A 22,762-nucleotide genomic window follows, 5' to 3' on the forward strand; every position below is an offset into this window, starting at 1 on the left:
CTGACACTGACATGCAGGAGCCTCTATAAGGCCAAATACATCAGCAAGCACAGCTTAACAGTTAAATTTAAAAACATTTGTAATTAGACAAACTCAGCTCTTTGTACTGTCGCCCTCGGACATAGTTGGAAAGTTATGGAAGATTTCAGATGCCTAAATTAAAACAACAAACAAAGAAAAAAAATTGCATTTAAGGTGTCATTATTTAATGAAAAACACCATCAAAATGCTATATACCTCCTCAGTGGGATTTCTCTGTTGTGATTTTGAGTTTAAAGTTCACATCACAATGGAAAACAATTGATTCCGTTATTTAGATAATCTTAATATTTACTTTTTTATTTCTTTTTACATGTCTTTCAGTTAATGATGACACAATGAATGTATGAAAAGGAAATAGAAATAATGTGTCTTTCATTTTATTTCATTCTATTTTATTTTTTTCTTTGTTTAATTTGTTTTCATTTAGGCCTTTTAAACCTTCCGTACAAAAGTCTGGGTAGTGAAAGAATCTGATTACTGACCTGCAGCATATCTGCACTGTTTCAACAGGTTACTGCAGTGACACGTTCCAACTGATTTCCTGCATTAACTTATTTGTCCGGGTAAAATGCCGGTCAGGTCGCAAATAAACATCTATTGACGTCTGTGTTTGCTTTAACACTGGGAATTACAGGTGAATCTGGGCGAACATCTTACCAACAGAGCTTGGTGTGTTTTTGCAAAGAGTGATGTCAGTCAGATTCTTCTCAGTAATAATGACTAATAATAAGGATAAAGGTACTAAAAAGCCTTTAGAAAGCAGTGTAGGCTGTGACGCCTCTTCTTTAAAAATGGAGGTTTTTTATTTCATAACCATGAGCTGCCAGCGTGGGTCTCAAGTGTTTAAACACCATATTCATTGACTAACCGTCGCAGCTCAGGGTTACCAGAAATTGTTAATGTGGTAATTGACAGTATTTTTTATATCTGTAATTTTCAACACTGAGGCACTTCAGACAGTATGTACTGCATGATGGGAAGATCCAGTCTGTTTTCAGTTGTTTGTATTTACATTTGGATTGTGGGTTTGGCCTTTAAAGTTTATGAAAAATGTAAACCGTGTAATCATTCACCTTTCAAATGATGAAAATTAAAGTCGTCTCTCTTTTGTGTCGCAGTTCATTAAAGCTTTCTACAATAAGACATGGGTCGAGAGATACGGGGAGCCCATTGCAGCAGAGACAGTCACCCTCCTTTGGTCCATCACGGTGTCCATCTTCGCTATCGGAGGCCTTCTCGGAGCGCTGTCGGTCTCTTTTATCATCAGAGTACTGGGAAGGTGAGTCAACACAGTTGTACTCATAATTAAGTTTTGTTCGTGTAACACAGATAAATGATTCTCCTATAGTTGTATCAGCCATGGGACCCGAATCATTAAATCAGATAAGGAGATTAGTCAGCTTATTCTGACTTCCTGAAGCTGACTTTTAGCTCGGTCACATCACAGCAGTAATGCTCTCCGGAACAGCCTCAGGTCAGTGGATCAGATATAAATGTATAGGTCAGGTAAGAGCCTACTGTTAACTGATCACATTAGGGACCAAAACTCAATGGGTAGATTTCGGAAAACATCATGGTTCTGCTTAAAATAGCTGCTTTCTCAACAATCATTATTGACTACTTGCCCCTCATAGGGCTCAAGCCCAGGTCACCTGTGCGAAGGCCCAATGAATGATCCATGTGACCATCCCCAACCTCTGCTTGTCTTAAACTTACTGACTATTTCTACTACCTCCGTCCTGTGCTCTTGTCACTGTCCTCTGCTGCTGTTACTGCACCTTTATACATGTGTGTACTTTTCACGACTAGGCGAGGTGAACTGTCACACTTACACGCTGCCCTCTAGTGGATCTGCGGGTCTATTGTCATGAGACTGGGCTGCTTCTAATATATAGCTGGAAACTCGTCGAGCAGAAGTTAGCCAGCCACCTAAATGCGCTTGATTCTGTCATCAAGATCCATGCATCATTGCCTGAGAAATTAATGAAAATGTCAAAAATGGTTTTTTTTTCTATTTATCCATATAGCCCAAAATCACAATCATATTGCCTCAGTGGGCTTTACAAACTGTACAGTGAACAACATCCTCTGTCCTTAGACACTCGATTCAAGTGAGGAAAAACTTGACAAAACTTGCCATATTAAGATAGAAAAAAAAACCCTGGATTCCTTCCTTTATCTGGATCTGCACCTAAAGTTAATGGGCTCTATTCTGCGCCAAGACACATCCTCAATCCAAGTTGTGCAGAAATCAGTTCAGTAGTTTTTGTGTAATCCTGCTGACAAACCAACAAACAACCAGACTAACAAACGGTGAAAACATAACCTCCTTGGCAGAGGTAATGATCTGAGAGTAAGATATTTCCAAAATCACTGTGCATCGTGTAATTTATAAATATACTGTATGTAATCTATTACAATATTGTGATCTCAAATAAGAGCCAGCAATTATAGGTCCAGGGGCAGATGGTCAGGCAAGAACACTCTTGCATAGACTTGTGAAGTGGAATAGTGTTTTACTACTTAACTGTGAAAAACATTTTCCAAGAGAAACACTTCACTGCTTTACTTTAGCTCTTCGTGGCTTGGTGCAAACACTTGGCAAGGTTTACCTACATCCCAGTATGTGACATATACACATACATTATTCATTTCCTGCTCCTTCTTTCAGAAGCTTAGGAAACAATGCTGCTGTGTGCTCTCTCTTTTCTTTGTCAGGCTCTCAGCTCTCACTTTCCTTTATTACCATCCATAGCTTCTTTCTCCTCCCCCTGACAGTCACTAAATCACTGTCTAGAGACCGGTAGCACAGCGCAGGAGATGCAGGAGTTCTCTATGTACATAGGCACTTACAGTAATAGAGCATGGCAAGAGCCAGAGTGACTTTTCTCAAGGGATTCTCACTGCGGTTTATCGGTATAATTTACTCTTATGGATTCGCCATCGGCTTCCACTACAGTACATCAGCAGCACGTTGTCTCTCCCAGCTAGATGTCGAGATACATAAGAAACAAAATCAATACAGTAGTTCTGCAAAAAAAACATTGCAAGCTTGTAATTCTGAAAACGTTCATTGCTAGTGGAGACTGTGAGGAAGACTGTGAGATGATCCAATTAAGTGATTGCAGATCAGTTTTGAGGCAGTATTTGTGACAATGTTATCTTTCAATGACACAGTAATTTTTCTAAATGACTTGTTTAAATGATTTAGTAACAGATTTCACTGCCTCTTTTGGTCTCCCTCTTTCCTTCTATTTTTTTCTTTAAATGCCCTCAAAACATTGTTGCCAATCAGCTGAACAATGGTGGCCACATGTACAATTTTGGGGTTATTTTACATGAGTCATGTCCATATTTGTGTTTCTTGTCCTCGCTTTTCTCATTGGCTTATAGGTGTTTTCACATGTCCTGTTAGCCAGTCAGTGTTTTGTAACATTAGGATAAAAATCTGACGACACTTGCGAGGTTGTTTGCTTATGATCCACCTGTCATGGTTTGTGAGTGTGAGCCAAACAGAACAAAGATCAAGATGCAGACAGACTGGTGCCACTCAAATCAATTATTGCACCAGTGAGGCTTTCAGGCAGGTGCAGGTGGGAATGGGTAGTTTCGGTTAGAAAACCACATAGCAACTGTTGCAAACTAGCAAATGACTGGGGGAAGAAGCTGGTATGTACTGTGGCACTGGTCAGGGAAAGTGGACAGGTACAGGTAGGAACATAGGCGGGGAAGGTCAGGTAACTGTAGGGCAGGAGGGAGGGGCTGGATATAAGAGTCTGGTGACTGGGCAGCCTGGCCCTATGCTACCCATAGTCACCCCTCTTGCATCACTTCCCATCTAATGCAGAATTTAATCATTTATTAAGAATTAATAAGAATAATTTATTGATAAGAATAAAAAAAAATCCATGTCAGGGTGTGGTGAGATTCTCCAGAGACTGGGGTTCAGCTTCTGTGTGTGATCAAGAATCAAGACTGATTAGCTTTTAAGTTATGTTACGTCAAATTAACGTACATTAGTTAACGTAATTCAGTTACGTAACGGAAGTTATGTCAGTAAAACGACTGAACAAACTTATTTTAACCCAAAATATGAACCTAACCCAACTGCAACTGTTTGACAACGTAAATAACAGTCAAGTCAGCAAGCTTTATTTTCCATGTCTCATTATCATCAAAGGTTGCATTATTGTTAATTTAACCACTGAGCTATCAAAAAGTGCAAAACTAGGCCGGGATCAAGAACATGTTAGAATGGCAATGATGGCAAGGAAATGCATGGAGGAAGAGAGAGGTGACTGAAGGAAGGAGCAGAGAGGAAGAATAAGATAAAAACAGGACTGAGATGGGTGTTTTGGTGCAGATTAGAGTCTTTCTACCCTAATGCTTGTTTAGAAATACTTAAGATTTAAAGCCAAGTTTTCAGCATTGATTCTTACACAAATATTATGTTTCTTTTGCAGACAAGATTATTATTTCTCGCAACAAAACATTTGCTTATGTATTTTTATGTTATAATATTGCCTTTAATTCTGCATACTATCATTTCTTTGTGCTACCAAAGGACAAATAAATGACCTCGTTCCTCGATTCTTAATGGAAATGGCTGAGGATTTTTGTATTTTTGGTTACTTGGCAAAAATACAGTACACGGTGTTTGATAGTTTCCAAAGACAGAAATGTGCCAAGGGATGCTGAAAAAGGCATTTTCCTCAGAGTGAGCAGCTGTGGTTTGACAACTTATTCTCCACTTTGAGACCCAGTCTCTCTGCCTTTGTGATGAGTTTCTCAGGTTTCGACCCAGCTGTGTTTCGTCACCTCGGTGCAGGGCTGCACAGCTGTACGCCCTTCTACCCCACAGGGACAGACTCCGGCACTGACAAAATCACCTCAGTGCCCTGAAATATTACACATTCAAAAGAATCTATTATCTGCTAATGATGAGGTTCTGACTTTCTGAGCAGGGAGAGACTTATGAAGCTTTTATTTGAAGTCGTATGAGAAAATTAGGATGCCCTTGCGAGTCACCTTGGATTTCTCAGGTGGTGATCCTCGCTGTTTTGATGAGCCTGAAACATATTATTCATTCTTGCTCTGTATTCTCTGCAAGACATCTTTGGGCCGGCTGGTAGTTTTTCACAATGTCTTGGAAAGGTTGAAATTCAGATGTCAGAGAGAAGAGCTGAATATATAATCGCAGATAAGCTCACATGGAGCAATTTAAGAGAAAAGTATTTCAAAGTGGGACCAACTGGTTCATTAAAAGTTTGCCAGTCAAGTTTAGGTACATTTAAAAAAACAAAAAACAAAACAAAACACGACGCCGAACTATGACAACACTTAAACATTTTTGTTATACACAACAGAGAGAGAATGTTAAAAAATGGTAATTATGATGATATGTCATTAACACGAGTGTGATCCAAGTGCAGGACACGGATTATAACTAGCAAGAAGGTTTGGCCTTAACGTGTGTATATGGCAGAGTGCAACAACAATCTGGTGATTACTGTAGTGTGAGGAGAGAAGACTGATGACACATCACAGTGCTGCTGCATCACTCCAGAATCAACAGGAGAGCACATATTTCCTTCACCTCTGACATTAGACTATAAAACTCCTCTGTTCGCTGCACAGGAACCCTGCAGTCACAACTTGACAAACCCCAGAGCTCTGTGGCCGCTCCCTTCAAATGTCAAGTACAAGTTTCAAGTTAATCCAAAAAAGTTTGATTTGATGAGAGAATGAAGGCCGTCTACATGCACCGCTAGTCTGAGTCACCAGAGGAGAGGGAGAGTCAGCTCGGCCTTCATGAATAGTGCGCTGAGAGTGGCATTGCACCCACATCATGATTAAAGTGGTATCTCTTTATTCTTATACATAAAGCACCTTTCAGTCCTTCTAAATACATAATGAATATTCTGAATTGAGCCTTAATCAATTTTTCTCAGACATAAAGCAACATGAAGCATGACTGGTCATGAACAGCCTCCTTTGGAGAATAGATATTGATTTTTCTGCTTTGCCAGCTTTGAACAAAAGTACATATCCACTCTTTATCCTCTCGCAGCCATGAATGGCGCTCTATATTATTCTTTTTTAAAGGCTCTTTAGAATATTCTCATCTCTGACAGTTTTTGCTGCAAAACACCTGAAACTAGCTGTGACTGTCTTTTGTCACTTGAATCTAAGGAATAAATCATCATGCTCATTTTGACAAATAGCAGTGAATAAACAACCTCTGCACAAGGATTATGATTTATATAATTTTGTGTGTAATCGTTATCTAGCTGTTCCTATAGTGATGTTCTCTGCTCAGGTCGTCTCTCTTTTTCTAACCATATTCTCTTCTTGATTTCAGAAAGGGAACCTTGCTGCTGAATAACGGCTTTGCTGTCATAGCTGCTCTGCTGCTGGCCCTGGGCGAGACGGCAAAATCTTTTGAGATGCTCATCGTTGGCCGGTTTATAATCGGAGTCGACTCTGGTGAGTGTTTCATGTATAATGCTTGGGTTACTGTTAGTTTCTATGGTTTCAACGGAAAATATAGATCTTTTTTTTTTTTTTTTTTTTATTTGAGTTTTTTTTTTTTCCCAAACAGAATACAAACACATCAGGAGAAAAGAAAACACATCAATACATTAAAAAAAAAAAAAAAAAAAAAAAAAAAAAGCAGCAACACATATTCACTGATATCAGTGGAGTATTTACGCATATATGTACATGCATGTCCATACACATACATTCCCATAGGCCCTACATGTACACATACCTATACATCCCCATATATATATATATAGGCTACACATATACATACATATTTACAAGCTCATGCATACACATAGTGTACATTTTATGTTATGGTCTACCTATCTAGGTAAGGTACAGATTCGGGGTTAAACTAAACTAATCAAGAGTCCCTTTTAGAAAATTTCTCCAAACTTGAGAGTAGTGGCAACCAAAATTCTTGAAAAATATGACCACAATTATTTTTTTCCAAAGTTAATCTTTCTAAGGGTAAAAATGCTGAAATCTGATCCATGAAAATCCTAAAGGTTGGGGGGGAATTATCTTTCCAAAATAGGAGTATACATTTCTTAGCAAAGTATGTAATCATAATTAATATCCTGCATTTTTTCCTATCTAACTGAAGATTCAACAAATCATTTAACAAATACAAACTGGGGCTTAAATCATATTTTATTTTCAAAACAGATTGTGTAAAAGAATGAATTGAGTTCCAAAAACTTTGTAAAAGATCACATTCCCAAAACATATGCATAAACGTCCCATCCATCCTTTTACATCTAGGACATTTTGCTGAAATATCCTTTGAAATTTTATGCATTTTTGTCGGTGTTAGGTATATTTTATGGATGAATTTAAAATTAGATTCCTTAATTTTATTACTAGTATATGGGAAATGTGTTCTTTCACAGATGTTTAACCAGGTGTTTTCTTCAAAGTTCATCCCTAGCTCCTTCTCCCATATCTTCATTAATATCTGGAAAGATGATGATTGACCTCCTTTTGAGAGAATATTATAGAATTCACTTATCTTCCCCTTTATTGTCTCTGAGGACATAAATATTTCTTCTATCTCTGATATTCCAAATCGCAATTTGTTTTCTTTAATAAGTGAATGAACAAGATTCCGAATTTGTAAATATTTAAAAAAGTCTTTGTTAGGAATGTTGTATTCCGATCTTAAGTCATTGAAGGATTTTAATTGCGTGTTCATTTTAAATAAGTTTTTAAATTGTATTAAACCAGAGCTTGTCCATTCCCCTATATTGATTGTTGTTTGAATGTTCAGATCTGGATTTTGATAAATAGGGGAGTAAATAGAGGTACAAGAGGTAATACCGTATTTTTTCCTACAGTCTTTCCATGTAAGCAGAGTATTAAGAACAGAAAAACATTTGTCCATTTTCTTTTTCTTTTCAAAATGATTTATGAATAACAAAGAAACCAGTGGTAGAGGTTTAAACAACTCTGCTTCCATCTGAACCCACTGGGACTCCCTTCTCCCCAATATCCATGACACCATGTTCCTTAACTGGGCTGCCCAGAAGTAATATTGCAGATTAGGGAGACCAAGACCTCCCATGGATTCCGGCTTCATAAGGGTCATTAGGCTGATCCTAGGTTTCTTATTGTTCCAAATGAATTTTGAGATGCAACTATTTAATAATTTAAAAAAATCCACAGCTAAGAAACATGGTAACATCTGGAAAAGGAAGTTAAGTCTTGGAAGAACATTCATTCTAATAACATTTATTCGTCCTAATAATGATAATGGTAGGGAGGACCAATTTAACAAGTCTGATTTAATCCTGTGTACAAGGGGGGTGTAATTTTCCTTAAAGAGATGGTCTAAATTGGGAGTAATATTTATACCCAAATATTTAAAACCTTCTGGTGTCCAATGAAAGCTACAGGATGTAAGCATTTTTTCCGTTGGCACCATGTGTAAGAGAGCAGCATTAGATTTATTGAAATTTATCCTATATCCGGAGTAATTTCCAAATTGTTGAATTGTGTTTTGTAAGTGTAATATTGATTTCTCTGGATCTGTAATGTATAGAAGAATATCATCAGCATATAAGGAAATGTTATGTTCATAGTTATTAATCTTTAAACCTTGAATGTTTGTGTTATCTCTTATATTTGCTGCCAGCGGTTCAATCACCAAAGCAAAAAGCAATGGCGACAAGGGACAGCCCTGCCTTGTCCCCCTGGTTAGGGAAAAGAAGTTGGAACAGCTGCCATTGGTTATGACTGCAGCTTTCGGACAATTATAAATCATTTTAATCCATTCAGTAAAGTTAACACCTAAATTAAATTTTTGTAAAACGGAAAAAAGAAAACTCCACTCAACCCTGTCAAAAGCCTTCTCTGCATCTAAAGATAGAAGGAGGGAAGGCTTTTGCTGGTTATTGAAATAGTCTATTACATTCAAAGCTCTCCTTATATTATCAGCAGCATATCTCCCCTTTATGAAACCCGACTGGTCTGGACTGATCAACTTAGGCAAAACAGACTCCAGTCTTTTTGCCAGTAATTTAGTGATGATCTTATAGTCATGATCCAAGAGGCTTATAGGTCTATATGATGAGCACTGTAGAGGATCTTTACCATTCTTATGTAAAACACTAATATGTGCTAAGTTCATTGATTGAGGAAGTAATCTTTTATAACAGAAATTATTCATCATTGCCATGAAAATCGGTTGAATCTCCGACCAGAATTCCTTATAAAATTCAACTGAAAAACCATCTGGTCCTGGACTTTTATTTATGGGCATTAAGTCAATTGTAAGCAAGATTTCTGTTTCTGGAAATGGAGAATTTAAACGGTGTCGATCCTGCACAGATACTTCAGGTAGCTTAGTATTTTTAAGGTAATCATCTAAAGCATCCTGTAAATGTCCATCTTGTGACTTATAGAGATTGTTATAAAATTCAAAAAATGCTTGGTTTATCTCTTTCGGGTGATAGGTTACCCTATTGTCCTTAAAATGAATAGCTTTAATAGTCTTTTCAGCCTGCTCCTTCTTTAATTGATGAGCTAATAATTTACCTGGTTTGTTTCCAAATTCATATTCCTTTTGTCTAACATAGTTCATCTTTTGTATGATCTCATCTGAGATATTAAGGTTTAATTTTGCTCTGGCGACAATTAATTGTCTCCAATTATCCTCAGTGGATGCACTCTTATGAAGTTTTTCACATCGTATTACTTCTCTCTCTAGTTCTTTTCTTTTAGTACGTTTTTCACGATTTTTGAATGAAGCATATGAAATAATAAGTCCTCTTAATGTGACTTTCGCTGCTTCCCAAATAATGTTGGGGTCTAAGGAAGGATCATTATTTTCTTTAATGTAGTCTGTTATCCACCTTCGCATTTTTAATTTAAATTCATTATCCTTAAGTAGAGAGGAGTTAAATTTCCATCTCTTAGCGATAAAGTTTCCATGATCGAGATGAATCCGTAAGATAATTCTAGAATGATCTGAGAGGATAATTGGATTTATTATGCACTTGCTTATCATATGTATGTATTTAGTGGGGACAAAAAAATAATCTAATCGAGAGTAAGAATTGTGAACATTTGAAAAAAAGGTATAATCCCTTACATCTGGGTTTAACTCTCGCCAAACATCAGTTAAACCACAGTCAGTACAAAGCCCGTGAAGAACCTTAGCGGATTTGGGAGTGGAGCTCTTTGCCTGATTAGATTTGTCTATTGAACACATTGTTAAATTAAGGTCTCCCCCTAAGACACCCAGCCCTTTACAATTTTCACTGAACAATAGTACCATGTCTGATATGAATGATGGTTCGTCTATATTCGGAGCATAGACATTTAAAAAAGTAATTGGAGTGCCATTAATGGTGCCTGAGATCATAACAAACCTACCATTTGGGTCTGTAACTGTTTTTTCTAAAATAAAAGGTAAGTCTTTGTTTAACAAAATACTTGTCCCTCTACTATGTGATTTGTATGATGAGAAGTAAACTTGACCTACCCAGTCTGTTTTTAGCTTCGCATGTTCACTGTCAGAAAGGTAGGTTTCCTGTAAGAAAACAACGTCCACTTTGTCTTGCTTGAGAACAGATAATATTTTCTTCCTTTTAATAGAATTACCTAGACCTTTAACATTCCATGAAATAATATTCATATCATACATGGTAACTACCATTTGGGATAAGTGTACCTTTTAATGTAAACCACTGAACAAAAATAATTATGTTACTGCTTTTATTAAGGGATGTTACTCTAAAGAAACAAGCATGAAATAAACAAGGGAAAAAAGAAACCCATACCCCAACCCACCCAAGTTGTGAAAACCACAACACCTCTTTCATAATAGGCCAGAGAAAGCAAAGATCACATGAAAACATAACCATAAGACTTCTCCTTATAGCTCTGGCAGCTTGGAGCGCCCTTCCTTAGTGCCACCCAGTAAATAACGGACCAAAATAAAGATTTTCAATGCTTCACATATAAAACTGAAAGGAGAGGATCGAAAAGTTCTTTTAGTGTCCCACAAAAAAAAAAAAAAAAAAAAAAGGTTTTTCGTTTTTCGATACACTCCCCCTCGTATCTGTTCGTGGTATGGTCCTTCTGTTTTTCACCCATTTGCGCAGATAATAATTGGAGTAAGGAAGAAAAAAGAAAACGCAATATTCCCCGTACGTCTTAGATGATATTTTTTTCTTTTTTTTTTGTTTTTTTCTTTTTAAAGTAAATAAGTATTGATCGATCTTATTGTTAATGAACAAAGAAGAAATGGGATGAGTTTTTTCCGAGTCAGTCTGTTATATATATATATAATTATATATATATATATATATATAAATATAGATCTTTTAAAAATCAAGTACAGACTTTGGTAGCAAATTTGATTTGAAATTTATAATTAAGTTACACGAGAAACTTACCCGTGAAGGAATTAAATTATGGGGGTGCTCAATATTAGACTTGGGTCCCCATCAATGCCACATATTGAAGTTCCCTAAACTAAATACACTGAGCTGCTGAACACTGAATCAATCAAAAAAGTTCATATTTTATCTAAATCCTCTAATGAAATCCAAAACTTTTCTTAATTTAGTATAAAAAATGACAAAGGTGTAAAAATCCCAAAGATGAATATTAGAGGCTTGTAATCCAGCCACAGGGAATAAGAACAATCAATGGGAATTGTCAGATATTGGGGAGAGTTTGCTTCATCAGTAAGCAACAAGACTTTGATTTTTGAGGACTCACTTTCCAGAATGCACGTCTTTCATCACAGAGATAGAGCTTATCATCAGTGCTCATTCATCCCTGTCCCTGTGGCTTATCTAACCTGCAGACCCACACTTCAGGGAGATCAAATTGTAGCGACCAAAAACCAGTCAGGCAGATGCTTGACTTCACACAGCTGATGGTAGAAAGTGATCAAGTGAAATACAATTTTCTCATATCATTAGCACAAAAAAAGCTGGAAATGTCCCCAGGTGTCCTTAAAAGTATTCCACGGTGTGACTTGAACTGCGGTCGGCAGTTTGGCAGCCTTGTTGGCTTCTAATGACACCACATTAGTTAGTGAAAGGTGGCTTATGAGCATATAATATGTGATATACCACCTTTCTATGGTTTGCATAGTTTACTTTGTTTACAGTTTCTCAACCATGGTAATTGATTTGTGCAAAAAGCTGTGTGAGGATCAAATGTTCTGTCACTGTTGACCTTTTCTGATGCACAGCCCATCAATGGACCCATAACATTACCACACAATTCAATAGGTTTCTCACATGTTGAATGCTGTTGGTGCACGTTTTAGGCTGATTTCTCTGGCCTTGTGTAATTTTCAGAGAAAACAACACAGATTGAGATACGGATTCAGAACAATTGAAACATGTGTTTACAGACTGCTGAAGATAACAGAAACATGGATTTCTTTTCTCCCTCTCTAAAAGAGGGATTTCAGTGCATTTGTGTATCATATTAAACATGAATCTGTCCTCTGTCCTTTCCATGGCACAAACCATCGCAAGATGTTTATTTGTTTCTCTGACAGGTATCGCTCTCAGCGTGCTTCCTATGTACCTGGGAGAGATAACGCCAAAACATATCAGAGGTTCAATCGGCCAGTTCAACTCCATCCTGATCTGCTTGGGAGTGTTCACAGGACAAGTGCTGGGGCTGCCCGAGCTGCTGGGACAGGTCAGTGTTGCTAGAGATTTTAGACTGTGGGGAAATATATACAGTTAGTAGTATTTGTGCTGTTACATAGGCTTTCAATGGGACATGATGAAGGCTGAAGGTCAGATTAATGCTTTTTGGTACATTTTTTTTATTTTACTGGAGTCAGAAAATCCAAATAAGGACAACAAAGTTACATTCAGAATCTGGTTTATTGCCAAAGTAGGTTTTCATATACAAGGAATTTGCCTTGGAGAGTTAAAGAAAATATAAAGCAAGATGGATTCAAGTACTGGAGGTCAAGAAGCAAGGATAGAATTACGAATAACATGTGACAAATTTGAAGCCTGTGTGTAAAGTGAAGCTTGTTGTTCAACTGCGCCATAAGATATTTTGTGTGGAGTCTCATATAAAGAGTATAAAGAGAGGACTACACTGGTCAGTGCAAGGAGGAAGGCCAAGAAGAGTTCACTCACTGAAGAGCTGCAACACATCTATTTGGGTTCCTGTGAGAGATTAAAGTTTGATCATGTGCAGGTTTGTCTCATTCATTCAGGTCAAATAAAAACCTCCTCCACAAACACATGCCGTAACATAGAAAAGGAAACACAGAAGTGTGACATTATTACAATTTAAGAGGATAAAATGGACAGGAAATGGGAAAACAAAAGACTACCAAAAGACTTTAATGGAATTGCTACTGTCAATGCAAAGTGAAGACTAAACCAGGCAGATAGGTTAAACTGCCTTTTGGATTCCTTTAGACTAATCTTTCTAATCAGCTATAAGCAGTGATTAAATTGGACCGGAGCCCTCCGGAGGTCAGCTCCGCCTCCTCACCTCGTCAGTACAGCCAGCAGGAGCTGAGCTCCCTCTGCTCCAGTGTTTTATTGTAATCATGGCTGTAGCTACCATTATATGAGTTTTTAAAATCATTAATTTGGATCCCCATCAATACATCAGCCTGTTCACTCAGCGCTGTTTTCAGAGCGCTGTGTCAGAGCTTCATTACTGAATCCGTTCCGCTTGTTTATTGAGATAAAACCTGAACCAATGAAACTCCAGTCCACGTTTTCACTGCTACCGGCATCTTCTCGCATACCGCGCAAGTGCATGCACGCACACACGGTGCTGCTGACGCACAGGCGGCGGGTGAAAATGTTAACTTTGTTAATTTACTGAAACTAAATGTCTGTATTTTTCACCTTTATGTTTCTGTGATAAAGTCTCTACACAGCTAATGCTACGTTAGCAAATAGTGAAAAGATGAGGAGGGCGAGTAGTTTTCATTTGATTAACCGCCCTCCCCGTTAGCTAACCGTTAGGAGAGCTAATGCTACATTAGGGTTTCACATTAATTAAGTCATTCCGCCACAGTCTCTCACAGAAAAAAAAAACTCCACCACCTCTCCTGACATCTAGGTTCTAACTTGTGAGTCAGCGACAGAGGCAGGATGCAGGGACAGTGCAGAGATCCTTTGCTGTGGTGAGTAACCTAATGAAAGGGATAAGACAGTTTAGAATAATTGACATTTGCGAATGCTGGCGCTACCTGGGTTGTGAAATTAAAAATCTGTCTTTCTGCATGTTTCCATGAGAGCTCGCCACAGTACATTTGCAAACGTGAAATTAGTTTCTGAAGGTTGGGATGTCTGTTAACTACTCCCATGGACAGGTAGAGAGGTAGCCTACTTCAGGACACATGAAAGGTGTATAGCAGTGTGGATGGATGCTCTTGTAAACTGGTTTAAGATGCTTGGCTAGTTATGCATCACATCAGATATGTTCACTGCCAGTGTCCTAGTGTAGCTTAATTCTTGATAATACCATAGCTCATGTTTGATTTATTCATTCAAGTATTTGAGCCAGTGAGACTACCATGTTTGCCGGCAGACTCATACTGTAGTTGTTTGATTAGCTAAACTGATTGTGTCTATTTATTCAGACGCTGTATGAACATAATTTTGACAATGAAGCGGACCTTGAGAGACTTTGTCACGGGGTATGTTGAGGTCATTTTGACAAAGAATAACAATTATATTGAAATCCATGTTTAGAATTAGTAATCATGATATTTTATGAATTTAACAGTAGTACAGTCGGGAGCAGCAGCAGCCCAGGCTTATATGTGAATATGTGAATTGATTGTGTATAGTGTGAATACGTTTTACAAATTACAGTGTAGATTGATGGTGAAATGTAGGCTTGATAAGTTACCAATATGTGAATGTGAGATATTTAATCAAGTAGGCCATCAGTTGATAAAATATGTATTAAGCCGATGGTGCAAGGTAAAAAAAATAATATTTTGAGAGATAATGACCGCTGAGTGAAGAAGGGCTCCCCCTCCTTACAAAAGCCAATTTAACCACTGGCTATAAGTATTATTACTGGAATAAAGGCACTGAAGATAAGAGAGGCCCTGGAAACTGGAAACAGAAAAACAGAAAAAAAGATGTTGTTGAGGTCACAAAGATCTTTATCGAGGACTTTTTTTCAGCAAGATGTTAAAACAGTACGTCGGGAGGGCACTGGTATTCAGTGTCTTGCGGATCAGATACGAGAGGTATTATCTTGCATCAGTCATCCAGACCATTTAGGTTAACATATTTATTCCTCAAAGATGAGCAGACACCCACCCACACACACACACACACACACACACACACATACACACACACACACACACACACACACACACACACACACCGTCTGTACGCAGCAGAGAAAACCTTCCCCGCAGATCATCACTCAAGTCTATGGCCCTTTTAATGTTACTGTTGCAGAAGAAACAATGTCTTGTTTGTCCAGGAACACATACACTACTACACGTTTTAAACTCATGAGGTTTTATATGAGGTATAATAAAGATCAGCTGTAAGTGTGTTAATGATGTCATAAAAATACATTTTGTACACTCCAGACAGCGGATAAAATACTATCTCCTTGAACCAGCAGTCAGCTGAATAAGCAAGTCAGTGGATCCCCTTGTTTGCACCTCATTAAAATACAATAAATTATAACATCAAACAGCTGGAAAAAATGCTCTAAAAACCAGATCCATAATGTCCACATCCTAGACGGAGAACGTAGATTTTAAAATGATTCAAAATCCCGTCAGTGTGTAAGAAAAGAAAACATTACCGAACAGAAGAGTTAGAATACAATAGCACCTGTCTGCTGCTGATTGGTGACACTGATGTAGCATCATCTTATCATCAAAACAGGCAATGATAGGAAAGGTGGTGTCCTTAATCACCTCCTCAGTTTCACACAAATTCACTGCTGTCAACAACCTCATCAAGCTGTGTGACATCAGAGTGAGATTTAAATGTCAAGTACTAGAAGGGCTGATGAAGCCGTGTGTAGGAGGGGCAGACTCCTTTAACTCTACAGCTGTGGTTCATAGTAGTAGATGCACTCGAGAGAAAAGGTAGACGCCCCTGCTCGCACTTGATGATGATAATGATCTGCCATTGCGTTTTTGCTTGGCAAATGAATGACTGCACTTTGCAGAATCAGCAACATGTCTTCCTCAGCCACTTGATTAATAAACTCACGTCTTTAGCCTGCACAGGGTTTGATTGGTATCTGCCCCTTATTTCAATAAGATAGCAGCAGGACTTCTCAGTCACACCTTATTACTCCCTGGAGGAAATGTTATCCACTTTATGCCCACCGTACACCAGTTAAACTATATTGATTCAGCCTACTGCTGAGTGTTTTTCATGACTGATCCAGTGTTCATCTGTAAATGTGATTATTCATGTGCCAGATTTTCCGTTTGTCTTTTGAGGCATACAATAGACCTTTGGCACATAAAGCCAGGCTCAGTTGTGTAATGTGAACAGAAGGCCAATTATGCAAATCACACTACTTCTGGCACATTCTGTTGACTTTAGCTCGCTGCTTGGATTTCCTCTAAATTGCTTTCCTGCATTTAAAGCATGCAGTTCTATCTTTTTAATCCAAGGGTGACCTTGTATTCCTGTTGCTGCTTTTCTGAAGTTGGGCCAAATATATCCATCACTGATGTATCCGGTGCATTGTATTGGAAAACAGTTCTGTGTGAGAACTGTATTGTGGTGGGAAGTTGATTGCTTCTCTGTTTTTGAGTGAGCGTAATTTCAATTCTGTTGACAATCACACAAACAGTTGTGAAAGTGCCCAGAGAGAACTGAAGTTTTCTCTACAAGTAAACACATTGGAAGCTCATTATCAATGTCGAACCAAAGACACTGGATGCCACACTGACACGAAAAAAAATATACATAATAGAACTATGAAAACCGAGATACTCACCTAATTGCTGAAAATGAAAGTCAGTAAATTGAGGGATTTTAATTGCTGTTCCTTTTTTATAAAGGGATGTTTAGAATAAAAATAAAGAAAAAAATGACAAACTCAGAAAAATACTGAGATGTTTTTGTGTTTCCCAATGAAAAGGATGATAAGATGGTTAAATGTAAAGGCTGCTATTGTCGTGGACTTGGCTAATATAACACTAAATATAGCAATATAGCATCATTTTTTTCATCATAATTGAAGATAATGGTTTGAGCGAGCATTTGTTTTGGAAGCAAGTGAAAGTAAGATGCAATGTAATTTTAATACTACAAAGCTGATTGAGGGATGCATGGCGATGAGGTTGTGTATCTGTTTGTGTGTAATTAATAACTGTAATATGACAATGGTGTTAAAAGTAAAGAAGTACAATTCAGTTGCTCTGTAAGAGTAATTTTGTTTGTGGAGAGTCCAACGCGGTCGAAGGCATTAGGAATATATTGAGTTTAAGAGGATAGAATATCTTTATAGTGACGGGATATGCTCTTATACGAATTTAATTTATTAAGGTGCTGCAGATGTTACAGCTTAACATCTGTTTCTGCATACCTGCTGTTCCAACATGGCACAGGACTGAACAGCCTTTGCATTTGTCTGTGTAATTGTTCGCATGTGATATATACATCAAAGCTGCAATCATCTCGACTGCATCCACATCCTGCTTTGTTTGGGGCTTATACAGTATTGAATAGTTCCAGCAGTGCGCTTGCTTTCATTCCAACATTGATGATTGAAGAGCAGCGAACACTTCTCGGAAAAGCCAGTGAATATTGGATGAAGCTACGATTTACATAATTTCCACATATTGTTGGGATTCATCTGTTTAATGTCTGCGTCACCATTTCCATGATTTTCCATTGTGTCTAATCCAATGGGAAGGAACGTTATGCTTTTTCTATATCATGTATCACGCTTTGGAGGAAAATCCACCGCCACGTTTTGAGCCATTTGACTTTGACATTCAAACTTTCAAAATAAAGTTTCAAAATAATATTTTCACTTTAACTTTCAAGGAAAGTGAAGGAAGACATCAGTTCTGTTTGGAGGCCCAATGTGAGCCTCTAGCTGTGAATCCCCTCACTCTTGGTTTTATTTCCAGAGGATTTGGCCAAGTTCTCCTCTCCTATTTTGCTCCACTGTCACTTTGTCGTGACATTTACACACTCGGGAATAGTGTCCAAGCTTCGAGCGAGCAGGTTCTCATTTTTAATTTATAAGTATTGGTTTGTCACATCCATCGTCTCGACCTACAGACCACCTTTATAAATATCATATGGAGTTGAGTGTCTTCATGCAGCCACTGTTATGCATTCATATCACCTCCACGACGCCCTTCAGGACAGCCTCTTTGCCCGTCATATGACAAGGGCATCACAGAGATATGTGACATATCTGATGATAATTTGCTGGCATTTAGTTATGTGACACAAACGGGTTTCCTCTCAGTGGAGGCTTCTGGTAACGGGAGCCGGTCTGAGGTGTCACTTGTTGTGAGGAGCCAAATGGTGATAAGCTCTGACAAATGATAATTACTCTAACCTTCATGCTTACCCACTGACCTTCTCCCAGTAGACACGCATGTTTTTCCAGCATTACAGCAGAAACAGGCTTTTAGCCGCTCTACCACTTAACTCTCCTGAGACACTGAATTCATCATCAGGTAATCTAGCTCACACCAGTAAGGTTGGAATCAGTGGCCTTAACGGGCCCTTATCTATATTCTGTATCCATCACACCTGCCTGTGGCTCCAGAGGGCTGTGTGAGCGGACAGCAAATCAATGGATTGTTGTATGTGTGATTGTCACAGTAATGCTATTCATTTTATATGGTTTTCCCACTGGGTCTCAGATGTCAGAGTGATGTGGTAGTCTAAATGACACTGATATTTGCCTTTAGGTACCGTCTGTGTGTGTGTGTGTGTGTGTGTGTGTGTGTGTGTGTGTGTGTGTGTGCTTTCAGCTCGCAGTTTAACAGAAAAGAAACAAACAAGAAACGATCAAAGCAGCGAGAACAGTTGAAGATTCAGTGTTCTTGGAACATGACTCTTCATTGTTTAGATACTGAACAAGTAATTCAGTCAAGCCTGTGGCCAGATTAGATTAAGGCATTCTTGAAATTAAAACTAGAACTAGAAGTAATTTGTTTGCACAGTCACATAATATTAAAGGCGTAGTTGTAACTGATTTTGTTTTTGGCATCTTTGGTGCAGCGGAAAAGAAGTTGTGAACCCACCACTGATATATCTTTACCCTTTATCACAACCCAATCGCCAGAATAAATGTTAGCCAAGTACGTTTCTGCAAAACCACAAATAAGTTAAGACTGACCTTTTCTTTATGTTACATCTTTCTGTGTGTGTAGGTTGCATTTTCTGCTTCTCCTTTGCACAGTGTTGTGCTTATTCTCTTCTTAGATTTAGACACAATAAACACGTGGTCTGGCTTGAAATACCTGTTTTGGTCGCCACCCTCATGGATGGAGATGGTCCGACTTCCTGTGAAAAATAGCCACTTCGGGTCACCACAAAACACGGATGGAAACGTCTCCAGGTGTCCGTAAGAATGTCCACTGGCGTGACTCGAGCGCCAGTCCTCCATTCAACAGCCTTGTTGGCTTGTAACAATACACTACACTACATTCCCCTCCACCTTCTGCTGCGACAGGTGGCTAATAATCATATAATATGAACGTGATATGCCACATTTGGTACACATGTCAACCTTGGACATTACTGTGGTTTGCAGAAACGTAGGCTCTGTAGGCTCATCACTATGAGTGACTTCTTTCTCACATTGTTTTCACCTTGTCATTTGACAAATATCGATTATAGTCGCTTTAAGTAAATTATCACTCCGTGTCAATCCCTCCTGTAATGTGTGAATCCCAGAGGAATACCACTTCTCCGATCTATAAGGAGCGTCGCTTTAATATCTTAAGAATGGGACAGCACACACACAGGGCAAACTGTCGATTTGCTTTTCTGACAGAGCATCAGAGAAATAGCTTCCCAGAGGAGTTGACAATCATTACAAACAGCTACAGGCAGTGGGGTGATGGGCTTTTTCTGATCCTGGCAGATTTCCACCTGTATAGTATTCCACAGGCTCGGAGTGTGGCGATGTGAGGTTTTTACCAACAAGCTTTTCATTTTGGGAGAATTTAATGTGAAAGGGGTGTTTATCATATTTACAGACATACAATAACTTGTTCAGGTAATAGAGAGCAAACAGCGACGTGACTAGAAAAAAGAATTAGGGGAGAACAGTTCCTTCCCCTCACTGAGTTAGTGTTCTGAGAACAGCTTGGTTATTCAGGTATGGGATGAAGTTATTTCTGAGTTTGTATTATTACTTTTTTAATATTGTAAATATTAAATTTCTGAGTGTGAATTTCTTCTCCAAAACTGCACATTGCACTTTAAAGGTTCAAATCATTTGGCATGCCATATGCATCACTGGATTGATAAAAAAAAATCTTATTTGCTTACTCTTTAATTACTCATCCAGGATGGCAGAACATTGTATTGTGTAATTGCATTAATCTCTACCCAGCTGACACCGAGTGAGTGACGGCCAATTACATCTCACTGCTCGCTGTGGAAATAAATATTAGCAATTAAACAAAACTTAGTAAAGATTAGCCGATGCAGGTTCATCTCTCACTCGGGTAATGTTTTAGCTATAGTGATTAAGACTGACCGAACACGGATAATATTAGCTTTTATAATTGGACGCATTGCAGATGTGGCCCAGCTGATATTTCCATTACCGAGGGTCATTAAATGCACACTCTCCTCTGGTTCGTTCCTCACAGCTCAAGACAGGAAAGACATGTTTCATGTTTTTCTGTCGTACAATCACAGGATGACGATGTACAGCCTGCGGCCTCTGCGTCCTCAGAGGAGATCATTCAGAGGAAAAACCTTGAAGCACTCGGAATACAGCAATAAAACGTCTGTCTGCTTTGTATCGTTTAATAATAATAATAATAATTATACATTTCATTTATATTGCGCCTTTCAGGGTATCCAAGGACGCCAAACAAAGTGGAACATACAAAACAAAGAATAGATGGATAAAGAAAAATACAGATAAGATAAAGAACTAGAAAAGTTGAATGTTGGGGCTGGACCTAGAGCTGATAGGCCTTGATAGGTTTTTAACTCTTTTTTGAAGTTCTCCAGAGAAGTCTGTTTACGGATTTCAGCTGTGAGATTGTTCCAGAGAGTGTAGTGGTAGTGTAGTAGTTTAGTGTTAACCAGTATCACTCCAGGTCATAGCAAGGCTTCCTGAGCAGTGATTTGTTTTATCACCAGGGATGATGGGATCAGTGCTCAGAAGGAAGACGCAGCCTCGCTCATAGAGCTCGCCCCAGTTAGAAACTGTTGCTGGACACCATGAGGTGTGCGTTCAGTGTGTGTGGGTGGGCGCCCACAGCTTACACTTGCCGTGATCTTGTTCCGCACAAATGATCATTCTTCATAGCCTGCTCTTCGCCAAATCAAAGATGTTTTCTATGTATATCCCTAATAGCCACAGTCTAACCTGATAATTACTGTAGGCGTATGTGAATGTTGCATTGTGACACCCCACCATCTGTCTCCATGTTCTCCATGTACGTTCCATCTATATGCTGTAAACTCTTTAATTAAGCTTTCACTTTTTTGGACACGTCTCACAGGCCTGTCAAACAATCAGTTTGTGAGTGCAGTCAACGTCAGTCACCTGTGTCACATCGTACCAGAAAATTATACAGTTAGGGAAAATAATTTGAAGATGTATAGAATACAGACCTCAGATATTAATGCTCGCTGAACATGAATTAAATCGCCCACTCTCGTCTCCAGCTGGGATATTAGACTCAGAGCTCAGCATTACCGCAGCATGCTTTAGCTCATAGCAAAGAGCTGGACTGTTATCAGTGTAGACGAGCTGGTTTTATCTTTTAAAGGGCATACATTTTCTATTTTTTCAGTATTTCAAGAAATATCTCTAAATGGCCTGACTGAGAAAGATAAGTAAGTTCAACAGCGCCGCACAACTTTGTAATGATTCACTCACTCTTCTTCCTCTCCCTTCTCATTAGTCTGTTAAATAAAATATAAATGTAATATTTTCCATCCTGAAAGTGTCTAGGAGCTCCTTTTTTCACGCAAACATAGTGAGTAATGGCAGCTAAAACTTTTCCATTTTGTTTTTTCCAAACTTTTTACTAATGTAAGTAAGAAACTCATGCAGTACTGACTTGGTAAAATGTTTTACTTTGGACCTATGATCCTTCATTGTTCTGTATGTGCACTTTATACTGAATGTGTAAAAGATACAAAAAGAATTTGAAAATAATTAGTTTTTTTGGATTTTTTAATTGCTTTCATTAAAGTAATCTGCAAGCGGTTGCTTTTGATTACAAACCCACAATTATTCACCAAGTCTTCCTCATCTCTTCAGAGCATTTTAGTATCTTTAATCCAATTAATTCATTTTACGAGCAGCAACTTTAACGCTTTGGTTCACTCTCAGCGAGCTCATCAAGCCTGTTTTCAGTGACAAAGTCAAAACAGGAGATGGACAAAGTAAGTGTCTCGCTGATGAACACTGGGTGCGTAAATATATTCTGATGCACTAAAATGGGAGTGTGGCTCTTCAAGTAGATCGGGCTCTATCTGTATGAATACTTGTA

At 38.3% G+C, this 22,762-nt stretch overlaps 1 protein-coding gene across 4 annotated transcripts in view; it reads left to right on the top strand.

Moving 5' to 3' along the window:
* The window catches only part of slc2a9l2 (solute carrier family 2 member 9, like 2), a 116,453-nt gene that overhangs the window by 19,785 nt on the left and 73,906 nt on the right, over positions 1-22,762 (top strand). For all 4 annotated transcript variants that reach the window (XM_084347985.1, XM_084347986.1, XM_084347988.1 and 1 more), the window contains exons 4-6: positions 1,161-1,321; positions 6,404-6,528; positions 12,614-12,759. In XM_084347985.1, coding sequence (XP_084204111.1) covers positions 1,161-1,321; positions 6,404-6,528; positions 12,614-12,759 — 432 coding nt within the window. The remainder of the gene's footprint in view (positions 1-1,160; positions 1,322-6,403; positions 6,529-12,613; positions 12,760-22,762) is intronic.

This window comes from Pagrus pagrus (assembly GCF_965226575.1).
Source record: "Pagrus pagrus genome assembly, chromosome: 3".
In the NCBI taxonomy this organism is placed as follows: domain Eukaryota; kingdom Metazoa; phylum Chordata; class Actinopteri; order Spariformes; family Sparidae; genus Pagrus; species Pagrus pagrus.